Raw genomic sequence first — 20,541 nt, 5'->3', positions numbered from 1 at the left:
TTTGATTTTCTTAAAAAGTTCCCCTTATATTAAGCCCAAATCCAATTTCCACTAAACTCTACTAATTGGCGCAAAGTCTATCCTTTGTATCTATAATGAATACAGTATACCTAATTTGAAAATAACTTTCATGTTCTCCTTAATAGTTCTCTTCTCCTGGCCAAAAATACTCAAGTGCTTTCAAAAATTCATGACCAGTCATATAGCTCCTTTACCATTTTAGTTGCTGACTACCTCCTGACCTGGTTTTTATATGTGAATTTGTTCAATGTGCCTTTTAAAGTGGGCCTCCGGAACTAAACGGGTGTAGGCAGTCTGATCTTTAGAGTCTGATAGGACTATTATCCCCTTAGTTCTGGATATTCCACTTCTAAAAGCACAATTCAACATCCTCACATCATTCTTTAGACATATACCAAGCTACTAGTACAACCTTTTCCTACTTTGTTCTATGCATCCAATTTGCTCGCTCCCCCATTCTGTACCTGTGCCTTAGTTTGGGGGAATTGAGTATTAGCTGCCCTGTTAGATTTCATGTTATGTTCGGGCAAGCGCTCTAGTCAAGATCAGGGACAAGCACCTTATACCACTAAGTAGTCCCCTCCCCAACCCCACCCTCCACTACCAATGAACATTTAGGGAGAAGGGAACTCCATTCCAGGAACATTGCTCATATACTTTCACTGCCTCTGTAGAAATGCTGAATAGAGCCATCAACTTGGAAAATCTATTGTCGGTGAGTCTCTGCCTCCTTTAAGCATTTTTCCTGGTTGACCGAGTGTCACTTATCTAGGGAGCACCCCTCCCTGCACTACTGAGAAGTCAAAACCTACATTCAGCTTACTGCACAAACTCGAATATGTTTTCAACAAAATAATTAGGCTTCTCTCTCTATTTGAACACAATGCTGCGTCCCTCTGAAGATAGTAGAGTGCCAAAGAGAAATCCTTATAAAGGACACTTCTGTGCTGCCTTTTAGGAACTCACATAGGTCTTGTCAGCGTCCCCAGCCCACTCACCACTCCAGCTGAGAGCACAGACGGTCAGGGGGCAAGAACGCTGACCAGAGCATTGCCCTCTCTGACAGTAGCACCCGCTGGACCAACCTCCACGCACAGCAACAACAACGATGTCCCTTCCCTGCTGCCTTAAACAAAATTCTAAAATCAAATTTGGAGAGTATATTATGTTCGTTTAAGTTTTAACAAAGAAGGGAAGAAAGTAAAATGATCTCAAATGTAGACTATAAGGTCACCTCCCCCAAAAAGGCAGAGCGACTTGTCCTGGAATATTTCCCTGCTGCTCCACATTTAAACTTTGTCTTTTAATCCAGAAAATTTTCAAAAGGTCAAATGCAAGTTGGGTACTCAAAGACAAAACAAAATAAGTATCTGATGAATTCAATGAGCTATTCTACATAATTAAGGCTCCTGTACTTTTCTCAGGTAGTTTTTCTTAAGGTCATTCCCTGCATAATTTCCACAACTTTCCATTTCCTCTTAGCTAAGAAATGTGTTATTTTGAAAAGAACCTTATGGATGTAATATCAAAGATTTTCCTTCCACCGCTTCGAGGGAGGGGAGAACTTTTACCACTGCCTTTTAATTTTTCCCCCCTGTAAGGGCTGTGCTTAAATAGCCCATTACAGTATTTATTATATGTGGGAAGGGCACTGGACGAATGATTGTTTCCACATTGCAACAAGTCAATCATCCATCTAAAAGTTAACAAGAAACACTAAATCAATTTTAAACAAGTGAATCATGTTAAAAGAGTCAAAATGATGTTTCACTTGCAAGTTACAGGCGTGTTGATCTGATCCTACACTCTCGGAAACAGTGAAGCCAATATTGTGAAACGCTAATGAGGGCTGTTGATTTCACCACTTATTAAACATCTGAGTACAAACGTTAATTCTGGCTCTCCAACCTGAAACATAATACGCGATTACTTGGACTGTTCATTTTCTTTCTTTTGTGCAATGGTAAAAAAATTAAATGCTTGGACATGAAAATCATTCTTATTATTAAAAGAGAAGGAAAGGGGAAAAATCTAGTAAACGCCCTAAATAAAAATGATTACTATGCAGACATAAGCCTTATTAGCTGTTCCTTGGCATCATGGTTATTTATGTAAAAGTCTTTATTGACAACATAAATCCACCATTTCATTACTATTTGCTGCCAATACAATGAACATTATAAACAAGAAAATAAGGAATTCATTTCAGAATTGTAACTAATGAGACACCAAAGTTTATTTAAAACACTCCTGGCATTGCTAAGCTGGTGTAAAATGCCAAGTTGAGAGCTAAAGGAACCCAGTGCAGCGTTCTCGATCCCCAGTCTGAGCCGTGCTGATTTTCCGATCATGTGCCATATTCGATAAAATAGATAAGCATGAGTCTCAGAAGCCTCCAGAAATGGAGGCAAATTACAACAGTTACACCAAAAGCATAAGGAGGGAAGGACTGAGAAGCAGATGGAAGAAAAAAAGAGACTTGCTTACAGTAAATTTTCTAGCAATTGAGGAGAAGTTATCTAGGAAATGTCTGTACAACTGTTTTTATGTGCTCTATTTAGTACACTGGCCTGGGCACTCGAGCACTTGTATGATTTAGAGACTTATGAAAACACTAGTAGAGAATGAGCACACACACACACACACACACACGAACACATACATGAATGTCCCCACCTCTTACATGGAATTTTTTGATCCATTTCCACTTACCTAAATTCCATTGCCAGAGGATTTCTAAAGTAGGAGACAGTATTACATCGAGGGGAAATAACTGAAACTAGGTGCGGGACCTCTCTTAATCTTCACCCCTGGAATGCAACACTAAAGATTTAATTCCGCAGAGATGCCACCACGCCACTGTATCAGATGGTATCAGACGTTTGGGGATTTAGTCTCTACTCCGGCAGTCTTTTCCTGATACGCAAATATATGGTGATAAATGTCTCCTTAATTTGCACAACAGTTTTCAATTGCCCTCATGGGAGACCACCTTGAAGGAGCGAGGAAAAGGTTTAGTCATGGTTTCTATTTTTCTATTTGAATCAATACCCTCTAGTTAAATGGACAATTAATAGGTCACTTCCAAAATAGTAGTGTATCTGTCCTGGTTAATAAACAATCCCCACAGTTGATAATGGGCCCTATGTATTCAGCAAGTCCTGTATACACTCAGCTCATCCACTAAATCCCCTTTCAGGTGGACAGGGTTATGTGGGAAGATGAGCTAGAATGAGTCTATAAAAGTCAGTTTCATTCACTGCTTTATTTTTCAGTCAAGTGCTTTAAATGGTGTCCAGAAATTCACTGGGGCTGTGAGACAGGAGAAAAGACTGGCACACAGAGCCTTGCTTTATGGCCATACAAAAGGGCAACTGACCCTTGCCCAAGCCTTTTCCATGTGAAATGGTTCCTAAAGTTCATCTGCACAGTGAAAAATCGTGGTGAGGTCGCGTGTGGATGAGTCAAGTGAAAGTGGTGATTGGTCACGGGTCTGTCACCCATTGTGGCCGGGTCCCAGCCATGTAAAGTGCTCTGTGGGAAAGTACCAGCCCCCTCAAGAGGTGCTCAGAGGCTCGCAGCTCATTAAACGGCCAGCATTTGCTGCCTCACTTGTCAGGAATCATTCTGTCGAGCAACCGCCCTCCTGAAACATCCATAAAACACAGTCAGAGAGGCAGCCAGGCCCTGAATTCAACCATGATGAGCTCTGACTTCAGCCCGACTCAACTCTTACTTCACTTTTCACCTGACAGAGCTGTTAACCTGAGTAAATATTTTCTCTGGGGCAGCTGAAAGAAATGCACTCCTGCGTGCTTTACCATCAACTCAAACTCTCTGCCTACAGATTCCTACCTGATCTAGGAACCTCAAGCCCAAGGTGACTTTTAGTGAGACATTTTTTTCTTTGTGTGTGGGAGCGTGTGTGTGTACACTCTGTAAGTTTTTGAAAGCTGTCATTCTCACTCCATCACTGGACTCTATTAAAATTGTGTAATGTTTGGAGAAAAGTTCTCTTGCAAATATTTCCTCTGATGCTGGTTGGTTTTTCCTCGACATCACAAGGGGAGGAATTTATTTAGTTTTACAATCTTAACAATTTTAAATTATTTTCCATGGACACCTAGTGACTTTGTGTGTCACATTTTAAGCTAAATGGATACTTGACACAGCACAATTTCTTAGCCTTCCTTTTTTCTTCTTTAAGTGGGTATTGCTACCCATTTCAGGAAGAGCCAAACTGGTCCCCCTGAGATCTTTTATATCACATGGAAAACAAGTTGCCTTCCTTGGTGTGTCCGCCGGGGTTTCAATGTCATTAGAAACTGCTCACAATTGCTCAGTGTGCTGAGGTTTGATAAATCTCTGCAAACCTCCTGAATGGGATCGCTGTGATTTTTAGTGAGGAATTAGCTCCTTGCCATTGCATTACCAATTAGGTTTCCAGAGCACATTAAATCCTGCTGCTTTGGTTTACAGAACAACTGAGGCATTGCTGATGAAGCATAACAACTTACTTGGAAAAGCAGTGGGGGATGCAGGGCGCCGACAGGACCCACCGCAGCACGCGGAGTAGAATGGCGGGGCACTCAGGAAAAAGGGTTTGGAGGACGCTGCAGAGAAAGCATTGATCTCATTGATTAGCCATTTCTTTTAGACAATATTCCAGCTTCCCAAAAGTCATAGAGTAAAAGCCTTTCATTTTCTGAGACTTTACGTAGTTACTACGTTTACAAAATTAAAGTCCTTTTAAAGCAGCCTTTATCTGCCAAAGAGCTTACCAAATACTTTAGTCAAGATTTGGAAGATGTGGTGAAAAGACTCAAATTATCAAAACCAAAGGTAATAGTTCATTTTCTGTATGGCCATAAGTATAAGTAGTATGCATCATAAATCAAATATTCCTTTATTTAAAGTATCCTAGGGCAACATTATTCAAGAGAACTGTCTGTGGTGATGGAAATGTCCTCTGTCTCCACTGTGCAATATGGTATGTGCTTGCCACATTCGGCTATTAACCCCTTGAAATGGAGCTAGAAATACTGAGTAACCGAATTCTTAATTTATATTATTTTAGGTTTCCACAGACTCATATGGCTAGGGGTTATTATATTGAATAGCACAGCTTTAGATATAATACTTGCCAAGAAACAATTTGAATGTTAAGTGCTTAAGTGTAATTTTTAAAAGAGATTATATTACTCTACTGTTTACTTTCAGAAGGGTCTACATATAGTTGAATTCCGAAGCTTATAATAGTAAATTTACTGAGCAATTCCCTAACAAAATGCAGTTTTTCTGATCACTTTCACACATTTAAAAGTATTTGAAAAGAGTAATAACATTTCATCACAAGAGAAATCTAGTTAACCTGAAAGCATTGATGTTTATAGTATAGGGATTTACCATGTAATTCTGTTCTGCACATTTTATTAAAGTATGCTGTTCCTAGTATTTTCAACACATATACATGGGCTGGTTATCACACTCTTGTAAGTAAAGAAATTTTAAACTCTGTTCCTCAGTAGATAAAAAATAGCCATAAAGGATGTCATAGAATATTAATAGCTCTTTTTTTTAATTGCTTTTAAAAAGAGAGAGGAAGGGAGAGAGAAACATCAATCTGTTGTTCCACTTAGTCATGCATTTATTGGCTGATTCTTGTTTGTGCTCTGACTGGAGATCAAACTCACAACCTTGGCCTATCAGGATGACACTCCAACCAACTAAGCTCCCTGAGCAGGGCCTTAATATCTCTTTTGTACTGTTTACTTTAACCCAGCCTTTGGGTACATACCTTAAATAGACCATATGCTTTAGCATAATGAGGTTTAATACAATATAAATATGGGTGAGATTTCCTGAAGGCAGACAATTTGCTTTTACCAGGACATACCCTGAAGAAAACCTGGCACACTCGAAATAGTCAACACATATCCAGGAAATGAATAAACGATCTGCAAATGTACGAAATAGGAAACTTCTGATCTCCATAGGTAAAGGAGGACCAGGAATTCACCCCTTCCCTGTTGCCCTGACACACACTGAAATACAGCATCCTCCATAACAGGCGCCCCGGAGAGCTACAGCATGAGTTCAAAGTAAATGCTTTCATTACTCTCCCTTCATATCCAATGGCAACTCTTTCCTTAGTTATATATAGTCAAAATTATTTTGATACACATGCATACTTTCTTTTAAGAACACAGTAGTTTCAGACTTGTATTTTAATCAATCAATGAGCACGTGTTTATTTTCACCAATGCCATTGAAGGATATATCAAAATAAGTCTATTGCCCAATAAGAACTTTATAGTCTTAGGTTCCATAATGCCTTCAATTGGCAAACTAATTATCAATACAAGTTTTTTAAATAATATAATGGAAAGCAGTCAATATTAATGTCTTTGTTTTTAATATCTGGGTTTTCAAATAAGAAAATGCTTATCATTTTTTGTTCCCGCTTGGCACATATTTATTATCCACTTTTACTATATATTATTATTTTATTTTTTCATTGAATTTTTTACAGTCTATCAACCTGACAGCTTTTTCTCCCTGTATCTTTCTATTATTATTCTTGTTTATTCTATTACAGTTGTCCAAAAATTTCCCCCTCTGCCTTCCTCTACCCAACCCAGTCAATCCCTCCTCCGTTACCCATGTCCATGGGCCATTCATACATGTTCTCTGGCTAGTCCCTTCCCCTTCTTTTCATCATCCCCCCGCCTCCCTCCCCTCTGGCAGCTGTTACTCTGTTCCATGTTTCCATGTCTCTGGTTCTGTTTTACTTGTTAGTTTATTCTATTCATTAGATTCCTCTTATAAATGAGGAATCACATAGTATTTGTCTTTCAATGACTGTCTTATTTCACTGAGCATAATAGTCTCCAATTCCAACCATGCTGCCTCAAAAGGTAGGAATTCTTTTTGCTGCATAGTATTCCATTGTGTAAATGTACCACAGTTTTGAAAATACAGCTAAACAAAGTATAAAAAAGATCTATTTTGGTGTGCAAACAGTTTAATAAAATTTTTCAAAAATTTCATTATTACCATAAATTGTTCTAATAGTGACTATAAAACCATCAAAAAAAGTCATTTCATTTAGATTTAATATCTTTTGTTGTAAGAGCATGCCATTATTAGGAAAGAGTTATATCTTCCATTATTTCTGTGAATATATTAAGTATTTGAAAAATAAAAATATATTCTATGCATAAAGGTTGCCTTATTATGTTTATTCTCAAGCATTTCTGCTAGCTAAGCTATTTTCATCCCCCAAAATAACACTCTATAGATAATTAAGTTATGGTTATTGTGCTATTTGGCACTTTTTCAATAGAGATAAAAGAAAAAGAGTCAGCAATGTTGCACTTACATATATACAACTAAACATTTATCATGATAGCTGGAAATACACGCAAAAATATTTTTGCTCAATAGCAAGTGTAGAAAGTCAGTACAATTCTGATACTACTGACGTGGTGATGCAGGGTACATGCAAATTACAAATTTTACTCCTCTAGCCAACATGCTTGTCAGGCTAACCTTACAGCCAAAAAAAACCCCAGGAAAATAAAGGGTAAAAAATGGATGGTTCATTTGAGACAAGTGATCAATTAAATTCATTGGTGATCAATAAGGTTCTGAGATCTGTATCTTAGTATTAAATTTAGCCAAAGAAAGAGTTGTCATTGAGCAGTTTGTTGTATTGCTGTGGATCACCCTCTTAATCTAGTACAGCTATAATAAAAAGGATGTGCTATCTACAGTAACAACTCTAGTGGCTACAAAACAACACGTGACATGACCAGGCTAAAGTCCCATTGTGCAGAATTTCTTCACCATTTTAAAGCTCCTCTTTAACACATATATATTTACTCAGGAGATTGGTCAATTCCTGATTTCTATAGATAAGTACACCTTGTTTAAACTGGTTTATGTGGAAATGCTGTGAAATTCCAATTAAGTGCTCCATTTTTTTACATGCTCCTACTTTGACATAAGTCAATTGCTAATCCAGCTGAGCATGTGGCTGCAGGCATGTTGAATGGCTTTAGGAAATAACCCTTTAAAATAATGCAATGCCTTGAAAAATAGGTAATTTAAAATAGTGGCAAACCACATAGTTTTTAAAGCAAATGAGCAAAAAAGGAAACTCAAGTGTGATAAAAAAAAAAGCAAGTGACAAGCTGACAGATGGGTTAAAACTTTTGTAAGCCATTAAGAACTACTTTGAAGATGCTCTGAAAGGGGCATAAAACAAGGCAATTTAACCCTGGATGATAGGCACTTCAAAGCCCATCAATACATTCTAGATGCAGTCTCTTTATCATTTATCATGTTAGGAACAATTCATTGTAGGCTTTCTGAACAATACTTACGATAATAATATTTAAAGAGCACCTGTCATACGCCAGACACTGGACTGGCTATGAATTTAACACATTCTACCCACTTATTGACATTCAGCCTAAATGGGCGTGCACCTGGAATGTGATGAGGACTGTTGCCAGCAAATTTTTTTAAAGCACGATAGGACATCAATATTTTGGCATAATATTTAATTGTTGGCCCTGAGGGATAATAATTTCATGCACAGACTGCCAGTTATTCAGTAAGAGCTGGAGCCCAGAAAATGGACACATCTCCCAAACTTTCCATAAGAGAAAAACAGATGGTTTTCCCTATGGAAAAAAATGCACGTCATCAGTTTCTACAGCATGATGTCAGGTTTTCTTAGTACAACACTTCAGGATTCTCCAAATTTTGTATCCTGCCAACAAATCTAATTTCCAGTTTCTGTGGGAAACTTACAAGTTACAAACAAATGACTTCAAAATTTTGGAACTAAACTGTCTGAACCTAAATGACTAAAATCACTTACTCACAGAAAACTTCATGAACTTTTCACTTCTTAGTCAGATGGACCTTCCTGAAGACAAAGAATCGAAACCTCTAACAATTATTTTGAAGGTTTAATTAAGATGGGAACTTAGAGCCAAGTTAAGATGAATTGGACTGATTTTTTGTAACTTAACCAAATAGATGGTTCTGTGATCTAGGTAACCCACAGCCAAGCACGGTTACCAGCCTAGCCACAGAGAAATTGTTTTCAAAATCCTGTTCAAAATCCTGCCTAGAAAGCCAGCAATAAATTTTTGAATTGTTTTTGTTATTTTCATTCTTCTTTACTGATGGAGAGGAACAATGGGTATCTAAGTGGGGTGAAATCCCATTCTTTTTATTGTCAATGCAAACTGTGGTCCTGGCTGACTTGAGCTGACATTTCAAAGAAAGAATACTAACGACCACTAATAAAACCTTCAAATAAATTTCAGGGGCAAACTGAAATGCTACGCCATTCGGGCAGACATTTTAGGAAGGATGAGGAGAAACGAGCAAAGGTCCCAAGATGTCTTACTAAGGTAACCAAAGGGTCAAAAGTACTTCTGGAAAAGAATAACAGGGAGTTAAATAATTTCAAAAGGATGGTTTTAATGACCTCTTTCAAGTACCAGGTACATGGGCACTGGGAATAAAGAAATCTAAACTTCTGACCGAAAAATAATACATAATTGAACAGACTATCCGGAGTAGAATGGACCCCAAAGCGAGACTGGTGAATGGCAACCACCTGTCTTCAGTCGTAAGGCCTAAGAAATACCGGTTAGCCAGTGGTGTGTTATTTATTCTATCACACAACCTGCAAATAACTCATTTATGTGATTTACATGCAAACTTGCCCTCAATCGCAAGGAAAAGCAAGTTAATTAAATTCATCATTTACCTTTAACAGAAAACAGCTCTTTTTTTGCCTCGAATATTTCAGAGAAAGAAAAATAAAGGTCCGAATATTCTGGTACAGCTCATGAGAAGTTAAATCACACGCAGTGCCTACTTGCTTGATTCTGTCTTTTAATTCCATTCAAATAAAATTTGTTGCATACCTGTCAAGCGTCACATGATTCACTGTGTTGGAACTGAAAAGATGAAAAAGGATAGTTCCCCTCCCTGGAAGAATTTCTATTTTTTGATGTTCTTTAACTTTTAGATTTTAAATCTGCTGGTCAAAGAAATAAAATTTACATTTCTCCATACTCCAAATTTAATGTCGTTCTGTCAAATATGAGGCATTCCCCAAGAGGAGATGATATCTAAAAAATTTCTTACTATGTTTTCCTAACTAGTAGCTCTCAACCCTAATACACATTAGAATTATCCAGAGTACTTTTCAAAGATACAAATGCCTGAGCCTCACACCAAATGGGTTATATCAGGCCGGCTAGGAGTGGGCCCCCAGCATAGGACTGTTTCAAAAGCTGCACAAGTGATTGTAATGTCTAGTAAGGACAAGACCACTGGAAAGAACACGAAACAGTGCCTTCATGGCTACCACTACTATAAAATTTTAGATCAACTCTAAAAAAAAAGACAACATATAAAAAGCAGCAGCATGAACCGAACTTCCACTGAAATACAGAACTTAAAAAAAAAAAAAGGAATATTGTTAGGAAGGCTTTAAGCATGAAAAATATCTTAATCTGGACCTTGACTTTGAAGGTATTTGGAATGGCAAAAAAAAAAAAAATGAAGAGGAGAAACTTTATTAAAAGTAGAAACATTACTCAAAATAAAATATTTTGAAATAAAATATGCCAGGGTCTGGGAAGCATGTTGTACCTTAAAGCAAAACTCCAATGTTCTCACTATGAGCAAGAGGAAGGAGGGAGAGGGAGGTGGAGACACACGGGGCAGGTTAAGGCGGCCACCCGACTGTGGGGACAAGGCCAAAGGAGCGAACACGAAGCAATGTGTTTGGAGGAGCTAAATGCAGCTGTTGGAATTCAGGTCTTGAAGGACAAACTAAACATTTTCATTTGATCTGATAGATGTCAAGAGGATGATTAAGGTTTTTGTGACTAGCTTGGTGATATGATGAAAGTGATATTTAGAAGACCTCACCTGGCAGTAGTGGATGACATGTGCTGGAATAGGAGGGGCTAAATGAAAGCATCCCACTGCCACAGCAATATGCTGTAGCAATAGGTGATGATAACCATTTATTTGGACGCTCCCACTACCATCTTCTCCCACCTCCTTACGGCAGCAACAGGTGCGTTGGGTCTGGCTTCTCCTCAACCTGTGGAGCCCTCGTTCACTGCAGTAATCAAAGGTGGTCACTACCTCTGCTGCCTCTTCCTTCAAGGTGTCTCTATTAGACAGCTCTGAAAAATGAGCTAAATTTTAGGAAATCCCTTGCTCTTTATATTATAAAGTTGATGTCACACAAGAGACTACCATAACAGACTAGCCTGTAGCTCTCAAAATTCTAAAAGCCTTAATGAAGGCTATTTGAGCTCCAGTTATCCCACTCCCTGTGATTAATTCCTAAATTGGTCTACTCCAGCAGGCAACAGACCCTGCCAGAATTGTGTCTGAAGGTGGTTATCCTCATTTCATCCTATAGCAGATTTTAAAGAGCTGCAAATTATTTGGCACTCCTCCCATCGAGAGGTGGGATTTCCCATTCACTTATATTTGGGGTGGTCTTGCTACCTTGCTTGACCAAGGAATATAAAAGAAGTGACATTCGAGAACTTTCAAGGCTCAGTCATAAGAAGCCTTGAATTACAGCCTGAGTTCCTTGCAATGTTTGCTCTTACAAATCTCCCTTCAGAACCCAGGCACCGTGCTGCAACAAGCTCAAAACACTTGCAAAGTCCAAGTGTGGACGCTGGGCAGCCAGTCAACAGCCAGCATCACCGTGAGCCAGGTCCACTTGGACATCCAGCCCAGTCGAGCCTTCAGATGACTGTGGCCCCAGTTGACATGCAACTACAAGATTCAAAGGAAGAACCAGTTGAGCCCAACCCCCCCAAAATGAGAGAGAAAATGATAAATTGTTCCTTTAAGCCTCTGTGTCTGGAGACGGTTTCTTACACAACAATACTTCTTGTACCTACGTGTTCCTTATGGTGAAATGATGGAGAAACATCTTTTTGTATATGTTATCAATGGGTTTTTGAGGCATTTGAAAGTCGAACGTCAACCCTAACATTGGTTCTCATTTTGAAATGAAGAAACAGAGGTTCCAGTTGATCACATGAATTGCTTAGGGTTATATAATCCGTGATATAAAGACCTTCGATGTGAACTGAGGCTATGACAATTGTCGAAGTGCTGCTAAAATCAGTCTAGAAAATATACACTATTTTGATAATTACCTAATTTACCATTTATGCTCTGGAGAAAGTACTGGCTGATTTTTACCATAAAGGGTCAGACAGGAAATACATTAGACTTTGCAGGGCATACAGTTTTTGTTGCAACTATGGAAATTATGTGAGCAAATAGGAGGGACTGTTCCTGCTGTGAAGAGTCAGACTGTCTTTTGGTTTCACAACCAATATAACTACAGAACTGGTTCAACACACCTCAACTCAATCCAGCCCTAGGTTAGTCTATTAAAAACTGGCCAGCAGTCATGATTTTTAGTCTCCTTTAATGTACATAAATCTTATCAAAGAATAGCTTACTAACTCCTTCACACATTTCTATTTTAGAAGTGTCAGGGATTTAAAATTTTAAAGAAAAAACTTTGAATCCTCTCAAGAGGACTGGCAGAAATGTATACAGTCTATATTCTATTTCTGACTGTCACCTGGAACTGATAAAGTTAACATTGCTATGGCACGGAGCCTGCACAGGTGGAAGAAAAGTGAAAACCCTAGTTCACCTTTGGAATATTTATAAACAAGAAGGCAATTAAATATTCAGCAATCTATAGAAAAAGAACATTTTTTTTCTTTCCTTTTCCTGGATGCTTTGGTTCTGAAACAAAAGTCTAAAAACTTATAGAGGCTTTTTGATCTTTGACTTCAGAGAGAATTTTAATCCTGTAAGTTTACTGTTCACATAACTCACAAAAAACATGCCCCTGAAATATTCCCAGCTAACAGCTGGTTGACAAAATGAATAATGCTATTAAATATACAATCAGTATGGCAACTCTATGTGAAGTGATGACTCACTCAGCACTGCCAAATCGAGTATTGACTGGAGGCTAAAAAGAATGAACGGGAGAGGTTTTATTAAAAGTGGAAACATTACTGAGAGTAAAACAAAATATTTTGGAATAAAATATGCAAGGGTCTGGTAAGCATATTATACATTAAGGCAAAAATCCAATGTTTTATTATGATACTATAAAATAGAAGCATGATCTAACGAAGTCTTAAATAGGGATTCTAATAAGCATTCCTAGATAAAAATCATATTACTCCTTTTTACAATTAGCCTTTTTATTCCTGATAAACTCCAGGTGTATTTGAATGAAAACTTGAAATTATTTAACTGATTTAAAAATTGTGCACCTTCACTACCAAAAAAAAAATCACTGTAATTAAGAAAAAAACTCTTAGAGTCTCTGTTAACCCAAGATTAGGTGGACAAACCACTAATCAAGTCTCTTTAAAAGACATAACTAGATGGATTCTAAAATTATGGACAATATCAACAGCAGAAGTAGGGTGGTGGGAAGCAGGCTGAGTAAGGAGTTAATGAAGCATTTACACACCTCTCACCCTAAGATAAGGATACATTTGTTTAAACATTTTAAAGATAACATTTCACTTCTATGAAAACTTTCATAGCAAAGATCTCCCAGTATTTTATGAACACATCTATTACCTATATTGCCCCCTACCTTCAAGTCGCTACCATTCCTATCATTGTTCAGCTGCAAACCTAACCATAAACCATCTTCTTAGAGCAAAAAGAAACCTTTTTCTGGTGGGCATGAGAACGGGAAGAAGGTGGCACACTCAAAGAGGAATACAACAGAGTCTAGTGCACAACTCTGCTTCCAACATCAGAACTATACATGTATTTATGGCAAACAAATGTAGATAAATCACTGTTGACAATCCTTTTAAATTGCCCACAACATATGGCACCCTGTGGCTTCCTACATGCCACCTTGTACTCTCTGAATCCTAAGTTTACTTCTGCATAAATCCATATGCAATTTTCTGGACATTGAAACCATTGTGCTTCTTAAAATAACCCTAACCTGGCTTGTGTGGCTCCATAGATTGAGTACCAGCCTGCAAACCAAAGGGGTGCCAGTTCAATTGCCATTCAGGGCACATGCCTGAGTTGTTGGCCAGATCCCCGGTAGGGGGAGTGCAAGAGGCAACATTGATGTTTCTCTCCCTCTCTTTCTTGCTCCCTTCCCCTCTCTCTAAAAATAAATAAAAAAAATATTTTTTAAAATAATCCTCAAATTCTTAAAGTGCATATTAATTAAGGGAAAAGTTCTAAAATGTTCCTACTTGCCTGCTGGTTTTACTCCTGTTTTATTATTAAACCTTAATAGCTTCAATACATGTTAACAAACTAAGATTCCTTGCTGTTAAGGTGAAGTAGAGAAGCATATATTAGGGGTTGGGAGAGGGCTGGGTGCTAAAGTCAGAGCCACACTAAATGCACTTAAATTTCCCTGTTGTAGTTACAACTCAGACATTATTTTGTAAGGACTGTGGCTTACTCAATCAGGACCAGAAGTAAAGGCACAATTAGCCCTATTGATTCTCCTTACTGTAAGAACTTCTCCTTGAACTTGAGGGAGTCTATTAACTTGGAGACCATATAACAATTTGTTCAGAGCTGATTCTTCATGAACCATGTAAAAGTTATTCATGTGTTGATATCACTCCAAATATATGTTAAGCAGATTACAAAAATATTCAGCTGTAAAAAAGAATATGGTCTAATATTATCTACAAATTCCAACAAAAAGTGGTTAGGGTGATGGCCCGAGCAAGGAACCACTCGAACAGGTCCCATCTTTATTTGGATTCCCCATTCTTTTTCAGCATCATCAACATTCAAGATGCTGTGATTTTAATTTTCCAAAACAAATCTACAGCACAGTGTTATCAAAAATAAGTGATACACTCTGGCTTAATAAATCAGATCATAAAGTCTTCCCTTGAACTGAAACCCCCACTTGCAGCCCAGACCCATCTTCTCCCTCCCTGAAGTGCCCAAAATATAAGAGAAGCTATTTTATTTCACGTTTTCAGTATATCCCTGTGAAAGTGGAAATGAACTACCAATCAGAGCACAAAACATAAGTTTAAGACAGAATCAAGGGTTAATAGGTAAATTGCAACTGAGACTGGGGGGTGGACAAGAAAACTAGAGTGCACATTAAATATTAATGGTAAGAAACAATCCTAACTGGGTGCCGGAAAAAATACTGAAAAGTTCATTTGTTTTTTCCTGTAGGATGGCTATGGTAGCGTTTAGTTGTCTTTAGCTTCATTCAAAACAATTTTGTTAGTTTGTATTGTGACAGATGTCATGTCAGTGTGCATTTAAAAAAGAAATAAGAAAGGGTAAATTTTTGTGTAGTCATTTTAATATCGAAGATGGAAGAAAACAACATTTTTTGGCATGTTATGCTTTATTATTTAAAGAAAGGTGAAAAACGCAACTGAAACACAAAAAAAGATTTGTGCAGTATACAAAAAAGGTGCTGTGACTGATCAAATGTGTCAAAAGTGATTTGTGAAGTTTCTTGGTACTATTGACATTTTGATGGACTAACGCTTTGCTGTGGGGCTGGCGTATGCATTGGAAGATGTTTGGCAGCACCCCTGGCCTCTACCCGCTAGAAACCAATAGTGGGAGAGAGTGGACATACTCAAAATATCCAAATCAATAAAGATATTGGTGAAAATGGAAAATGTGTCTTTTATTTTACAGAAAAAAACTACAAGGACTTTTTGGTAACCCAAACTACAGACCTGGTTCCATTTCTGTACTACAGTACAATTTACTTGACAAAGTCGCCTTAAAAACAAAACAAAACAAAACAAAAGAGCAGCCCTGGCTGGGTGGCTTGGTTGGTTGGAGTGTCGTCCTGTGCACCAAGATTGTTGGTTCGATTCCCAGTCATGGCACATACCTGGGTTGCAGGTTGAATCCCAGGTAGGGGTATGTGTAGGAGGCAACCTGTCCATGTTTCTCTCTCACACATTCTCTCTCTCTCTCTCTCTCTCTCACACACACACACACACACACACACTCTCACTCTCATTCACTTGCTCTCTCCCTTCTTCTCTTAACATATGCTCAAGTGAAGACTAAAAAAATAAATAAAGAACAGTTCGATTCATCTATCCAGAATAAACATGTTTTTAATCCTTTTATATGCAGCATAATGAGTACATTTAATAATCAATAAAATATTCTCAGAAAATTATCTTTTTGTCAAACATTTCCTAAAATGCTTAAAATAACAAATGTTATTAAAAAGCAAAGCTATTTGTTTTACTTCTTTTGAAAATAACTGGTGCCATAACCAAAATAAATTTAAAATTTTCAAGCTTTTACATTTAAAGACCATCTTTCATACACAAAAAGATAAACATTTTAATCTAGCACAAGAATTGTCAAATAATGTCATTAGTAAACTTATGGGGAAAGATTTCTGATGATTAGGATTTACGTGCAAACCCTCGTGGTTTCCACTAATAAATTATAACAGATCCAAGATTTCTTCTTTTCAGCTACAACCCCTGGAGGTGAACCTTCTTACTACCTACTATTGTACTAAATGTGCCCTTCTCAACCCTTGAGGAATGTGCTTTGATTTTGGAAGTAAAGTTTTTAAACTACTCTACATAAACAACTTGGCAACATATAGCTACGGAGTGTTTCTTTTTCTGCGGTAAATGCTTTAGACTTGCCAATTTTCTGGGACAAAGCACTGACAGCTCTACCTTTGTCCGGGACCTGCAAACAAAGCTGTGTTACTGTGTAACTGTCACCACCTTTCAGACATATAATGAGATAAAGGGAAAAGCCAATTTCTTTTATAGGCTCAGACACAGAATCACATCTGATTTATTATTGTGATACTTGTAATTGGTTATCCCATTATTCTTCATTAGTTTATCAGATTCAGTGTAAGACTATTCTTAAAGAATATGAAGATTTGGGGGCAATTTTTTTCTTCCACAGTGTACAGATGTTTACACTGATACTTTAAACAAAAACAATCCTAGGATGCGAAATAATCATTGTAGAAAAATAACTGACCTATTGTGAGGATTAAAGCAGCTCACAATTTTAAAAAATGCTGGTTAAACCATAAAGCAGTGCAGAACATGGAACGTGAGCTCCACAGGGGCAGAGGGAGTTGTCCGTTTTGTTCACTGATTATCCTAAAGGCCTGGAACGGAGCCTGGCACTTGGAAGACGGTAAGCATTTGTTGAATGAATGAAGTATATGGTATAATTACTATTTGGCAACAAAAATAACGAAGCAGAAATGCATCCCCTAGTTACATGGTGTTCTGTTTCACCAAGGCACTTAAAAAGAACTCTGGGGTTTTCTTATTCAACAGTTAGACCTGTGCGCTCAACGAATGAAGGTGGAGGGGAAAAGTGGGTAGTCAATAGGCTGAAATGCTTGAGAATCACATTTTGTGTCCCACTGCTCAGTGTCTGAAGGATCAGAACTGGTTGTTCGCTGCCTTTTCAGAAAGAAATATTTTTATGGTTCTGAAAACAGTAGCTTTTCTGCCTCCTTTATACTCTCCCCGGAACATAACCACTTTCATCCTCTGCTAGCTTCCAGGTGATCTAGGGCGCTGTCAGTGCTCACTATAGCTTCACAATCGCACACAGCACGAAGTAATTCCTGTACACTTGGTAAGGCAACGATCTGTCATCTAAATAAAACTGAGCGATGTGCAGAGAAACTACGCACTTTGTCAAATTATGAAAAATAAATGAAGGTAAATGTTAACTTTAAGCAGCATATTTGTGGGCACAAATTTAGAGGGCTTTAATTTTCTTCTTGAGACATTTCTCAAGTTTCAAAAATTACACGCACTCTCTACAAGAATGATTTTTTGAAATAAAAGGTTATCTGTCCAAATGAAAATTAACCTAAGGGAACATAAAATCCTCAATGATGACAAGATAAAACATTAGGAAAAATATGCTTAAACTATATTAAAACACTTCAAAGGAAAACATAAAGTCTTATACTCTTAATTATTCCAAAAATATCTGTATATTTTGACACTTAAATCAGAATACAAGAATGAGTATGTTCTTGAAAATTGAAAGAATGTAGTTAGGAAACCCTTTTCTCAATAATTGCAATATTCTGAATGAAACAAATATGCATACGATATTATTTTTCACAGTTACTACCATACCTGCATTTGATTAGCATTTGGTTTATTTAAATTTAACCTATAAAATCTACAAAGGTTAAAATTAAGGAATTTTCCATTGTTGAGTAGCAAATCATGATCAGGAGTAATATAAGGGCCCTTGAAAAATAACTTCTATGTACATAATGCCAAACCACCAAATGTTATGCAAATCACTTAATTTTCTTGAAAATTTTATTTTTAAGAGACATTATTTACTAATTCTTGTCTACCCGAACCTGTTTCATACGTTTCTAATTTTCCTGCTACTTCAAAAGAACAGAGTGACCCAAATTTCCAAGGCATGTAAACTTTGCCTTAAATGTCCTATATTTGTTCCTCTCCCAGGGCGCAAAAAGGATTCTGGTTTTATACTACGTGAATGAGACCGGTGCTCACATAGTTATACATGTTCCATTCCGTTAGCAACAATTTCCAACTGGTAGACCAGGCCGGGTTCTAAACATATTAAATTCTATAAAGCCATTAGCAATAAATTTGATCCAGCAGTTTACTGGGACAATGGAAACTGCTGGAAAAGCGTCTATTAGTCATTCTGGACAAACGCAAAGGGATTAAAAGAATGAGTTAAGATCGTCTAAGGACGCAGACAAAAAAAATTAATCCAACTGAATATCAGCTTCTGAGTCTGTAAGAGGCTTTTCCTTCTTACACCGCCAGTTTCAGCAGCCCCTCCAGCAGCTTTAGCTAATATTTGGTTAAATTGTCCATCGTCTCCCCACTCACACCACGTAGGTTTCATGCGGGAATTAAACCGAAACTGCCCTTCTTTTGGTAAACTCCCATTTATTGGTGAATTTCCTACTCCAGGTGCCAATTCAGCTGTTTCAACTCAGCACCAAGAAAAAGTCGGCCTGATTTCCCTGCGCTTTAGTGGTCCAAAGCCAAACTTTGCCCAACTCTCCTTCCAAAGATCTTTGCGAGCGTTATTGAAGGGCCCCGACCGTCTTAACAGTTTAAATGGCAAATGCCCCCAAAGCGCACCGTGCGAAGGCATCCTTGCCAGGAACTTCCCAGAGAGCCGGTGTCCCGCGGCCTCGAGGAAAGGAGCCGGCGGGCAGAAATGCTGAATTTGGGAAATCCCGTGAAACCAGTCCAGCGAGCCGAGAGACCTAAGGGCAGGGGCTGTCCTTTCCCGCTAACAACGAGTTGCCTTCGGGGTTTCTCCTAAAAGGCCTGAAAATCCAGGCTGCCCTACCACTTGTTGAAAGAGGGGGACAGAGAAGGAAGCTGGTAGTAGGGGAAAGGGGGGTGGGGGGCGGCAATCGCAGTTAGTGGTGGTTACCCTCTAAAACTCGATTCCAGGCCAGAGCGGATTCCTGCGCCGTGGGTCGGAGCGCGCCGTGGGTCGGGGCACTCCGTACAGTGCGTACCTTCGGCGCGCCCAGAACCCGGGACCCGAAGGCCGGGAGATGCCGTACCCGGCTGGGAAGGGGAGGGCTGGCTCACCTGGGGCTGAAGGATGGAAGGTACAGTCTCGGTCAGCCGAAGCCCGGCCCGGCAGCCTTGCGCCGTCCGCCGAGGGGCTGAGCACTTGAAAAGCCCATCGCGTCCCAAAGGGCGCTCCGCCGGGGCTCACTTGTTCGGCGGCAGGGCACAGCTTCAGGGGAACGGGACTAGCAGGCAGGGGCCGGACCTGCGCGCCTGCGGTGGCGGTGGAAGTGGCGGTGGCGGCGACCGTGGCTAGAGCGGCCGCGGGGCCGTGGGGCGGGGGCGGTGGCAGCCCAGGCGGCGGGGCGCCCCCAGCCCGCAGCAAGTTCTCGATCAGGAAACTCTTGCCCAGGTTACCAAAGCCGGGCGCTGCGGGGAAATTGAGGATCGCGGAGGAAGCCACCACGTCCCAGTAAGCGCCGGCGTGGGCAGCCAGGGCACTGGGGAGCATGGTGCGGCGCCCGGGAGCCGGCCGTACTCCCGCCTTCTAGCCCGCGCGCCCCAGGGAAGGAGGAGAGGGCACCGAGAACGCCGGTAGACTTGGAACGGTATTATTTATTTGGGTCGGGCCTTTTTTAAAGGATGGGAGGAGTGAGTGTGGGAGGGGGAAGCTGTGCGTTTTCCTGGCCCGCGGCGTAGGCTCCGGGGGCTCCGGGGTGCGTCCCTCCCACTCTTTATGCAGATCCAGACCGGATTTTTTTTTAGAAAGCTGGAAGGTGTGTCCAGCTCATCCATTCATGTCATCCGGCCCACAAAGTGACAGACACGACCAACAATGAGGGCAGCCCCGAGAGTCCGAGCTTTGGCAAGGGGAGGGGCCGCGTAG

At 39.4% G+C, this 20,541-nt stretch overlaps 1 protein-coding gene across 1 annotated transcript in view; it reads right to left on the bottom strand.

Moving 5' to 3' along the window:
- The window catches only part of DBX2 (developing brain homeobox 2), a 40,408-nt gene extending 20,164 nt beyond the window's left edge, over positions 1 to 20,244 (bottom strand). The window contains exons 1-2 of the mRNA XM_053920615.1: positions 19,734 to 20,244; positions 4,539 to 4,634 (exon numbers count right to left, since the gene is read on the bottom strand). Coding sequence (XP_053776590.1) covers positions 4,539 to 4,634; positions 19,734 to 20,166 — 529 coding nt within the window. The 5' untranslated portion in view covers positions 20,167 to 20,244. The remainder of the gene's footprint in view (positions 1 to 4,538; positions 4,635 to 19,733) is intronic.
- Positions 20,245 to 20,541: the final 297 nt, after the last annotated feature.

The sequence above is a fragment of the Desmodus rotundus genome, chromosome 3, assembly GCF_022682495.2.
Source record: "Desmodus rotundus isolate HL8 chromosome 3, HLdesRot8A.1, whole genome shotgun sequence".
NCBI lineage: Eukaryota > Metazoa > Chordata > Mammalia > Chiroptera > Phyllostomidae > Desmodus > Desmodus rotundus.
The sequence above is the reverse complement of the archived record's forward strand: the minus strand, read 5'-3'. Positions and strand labels throughout refer to the sequence as shown.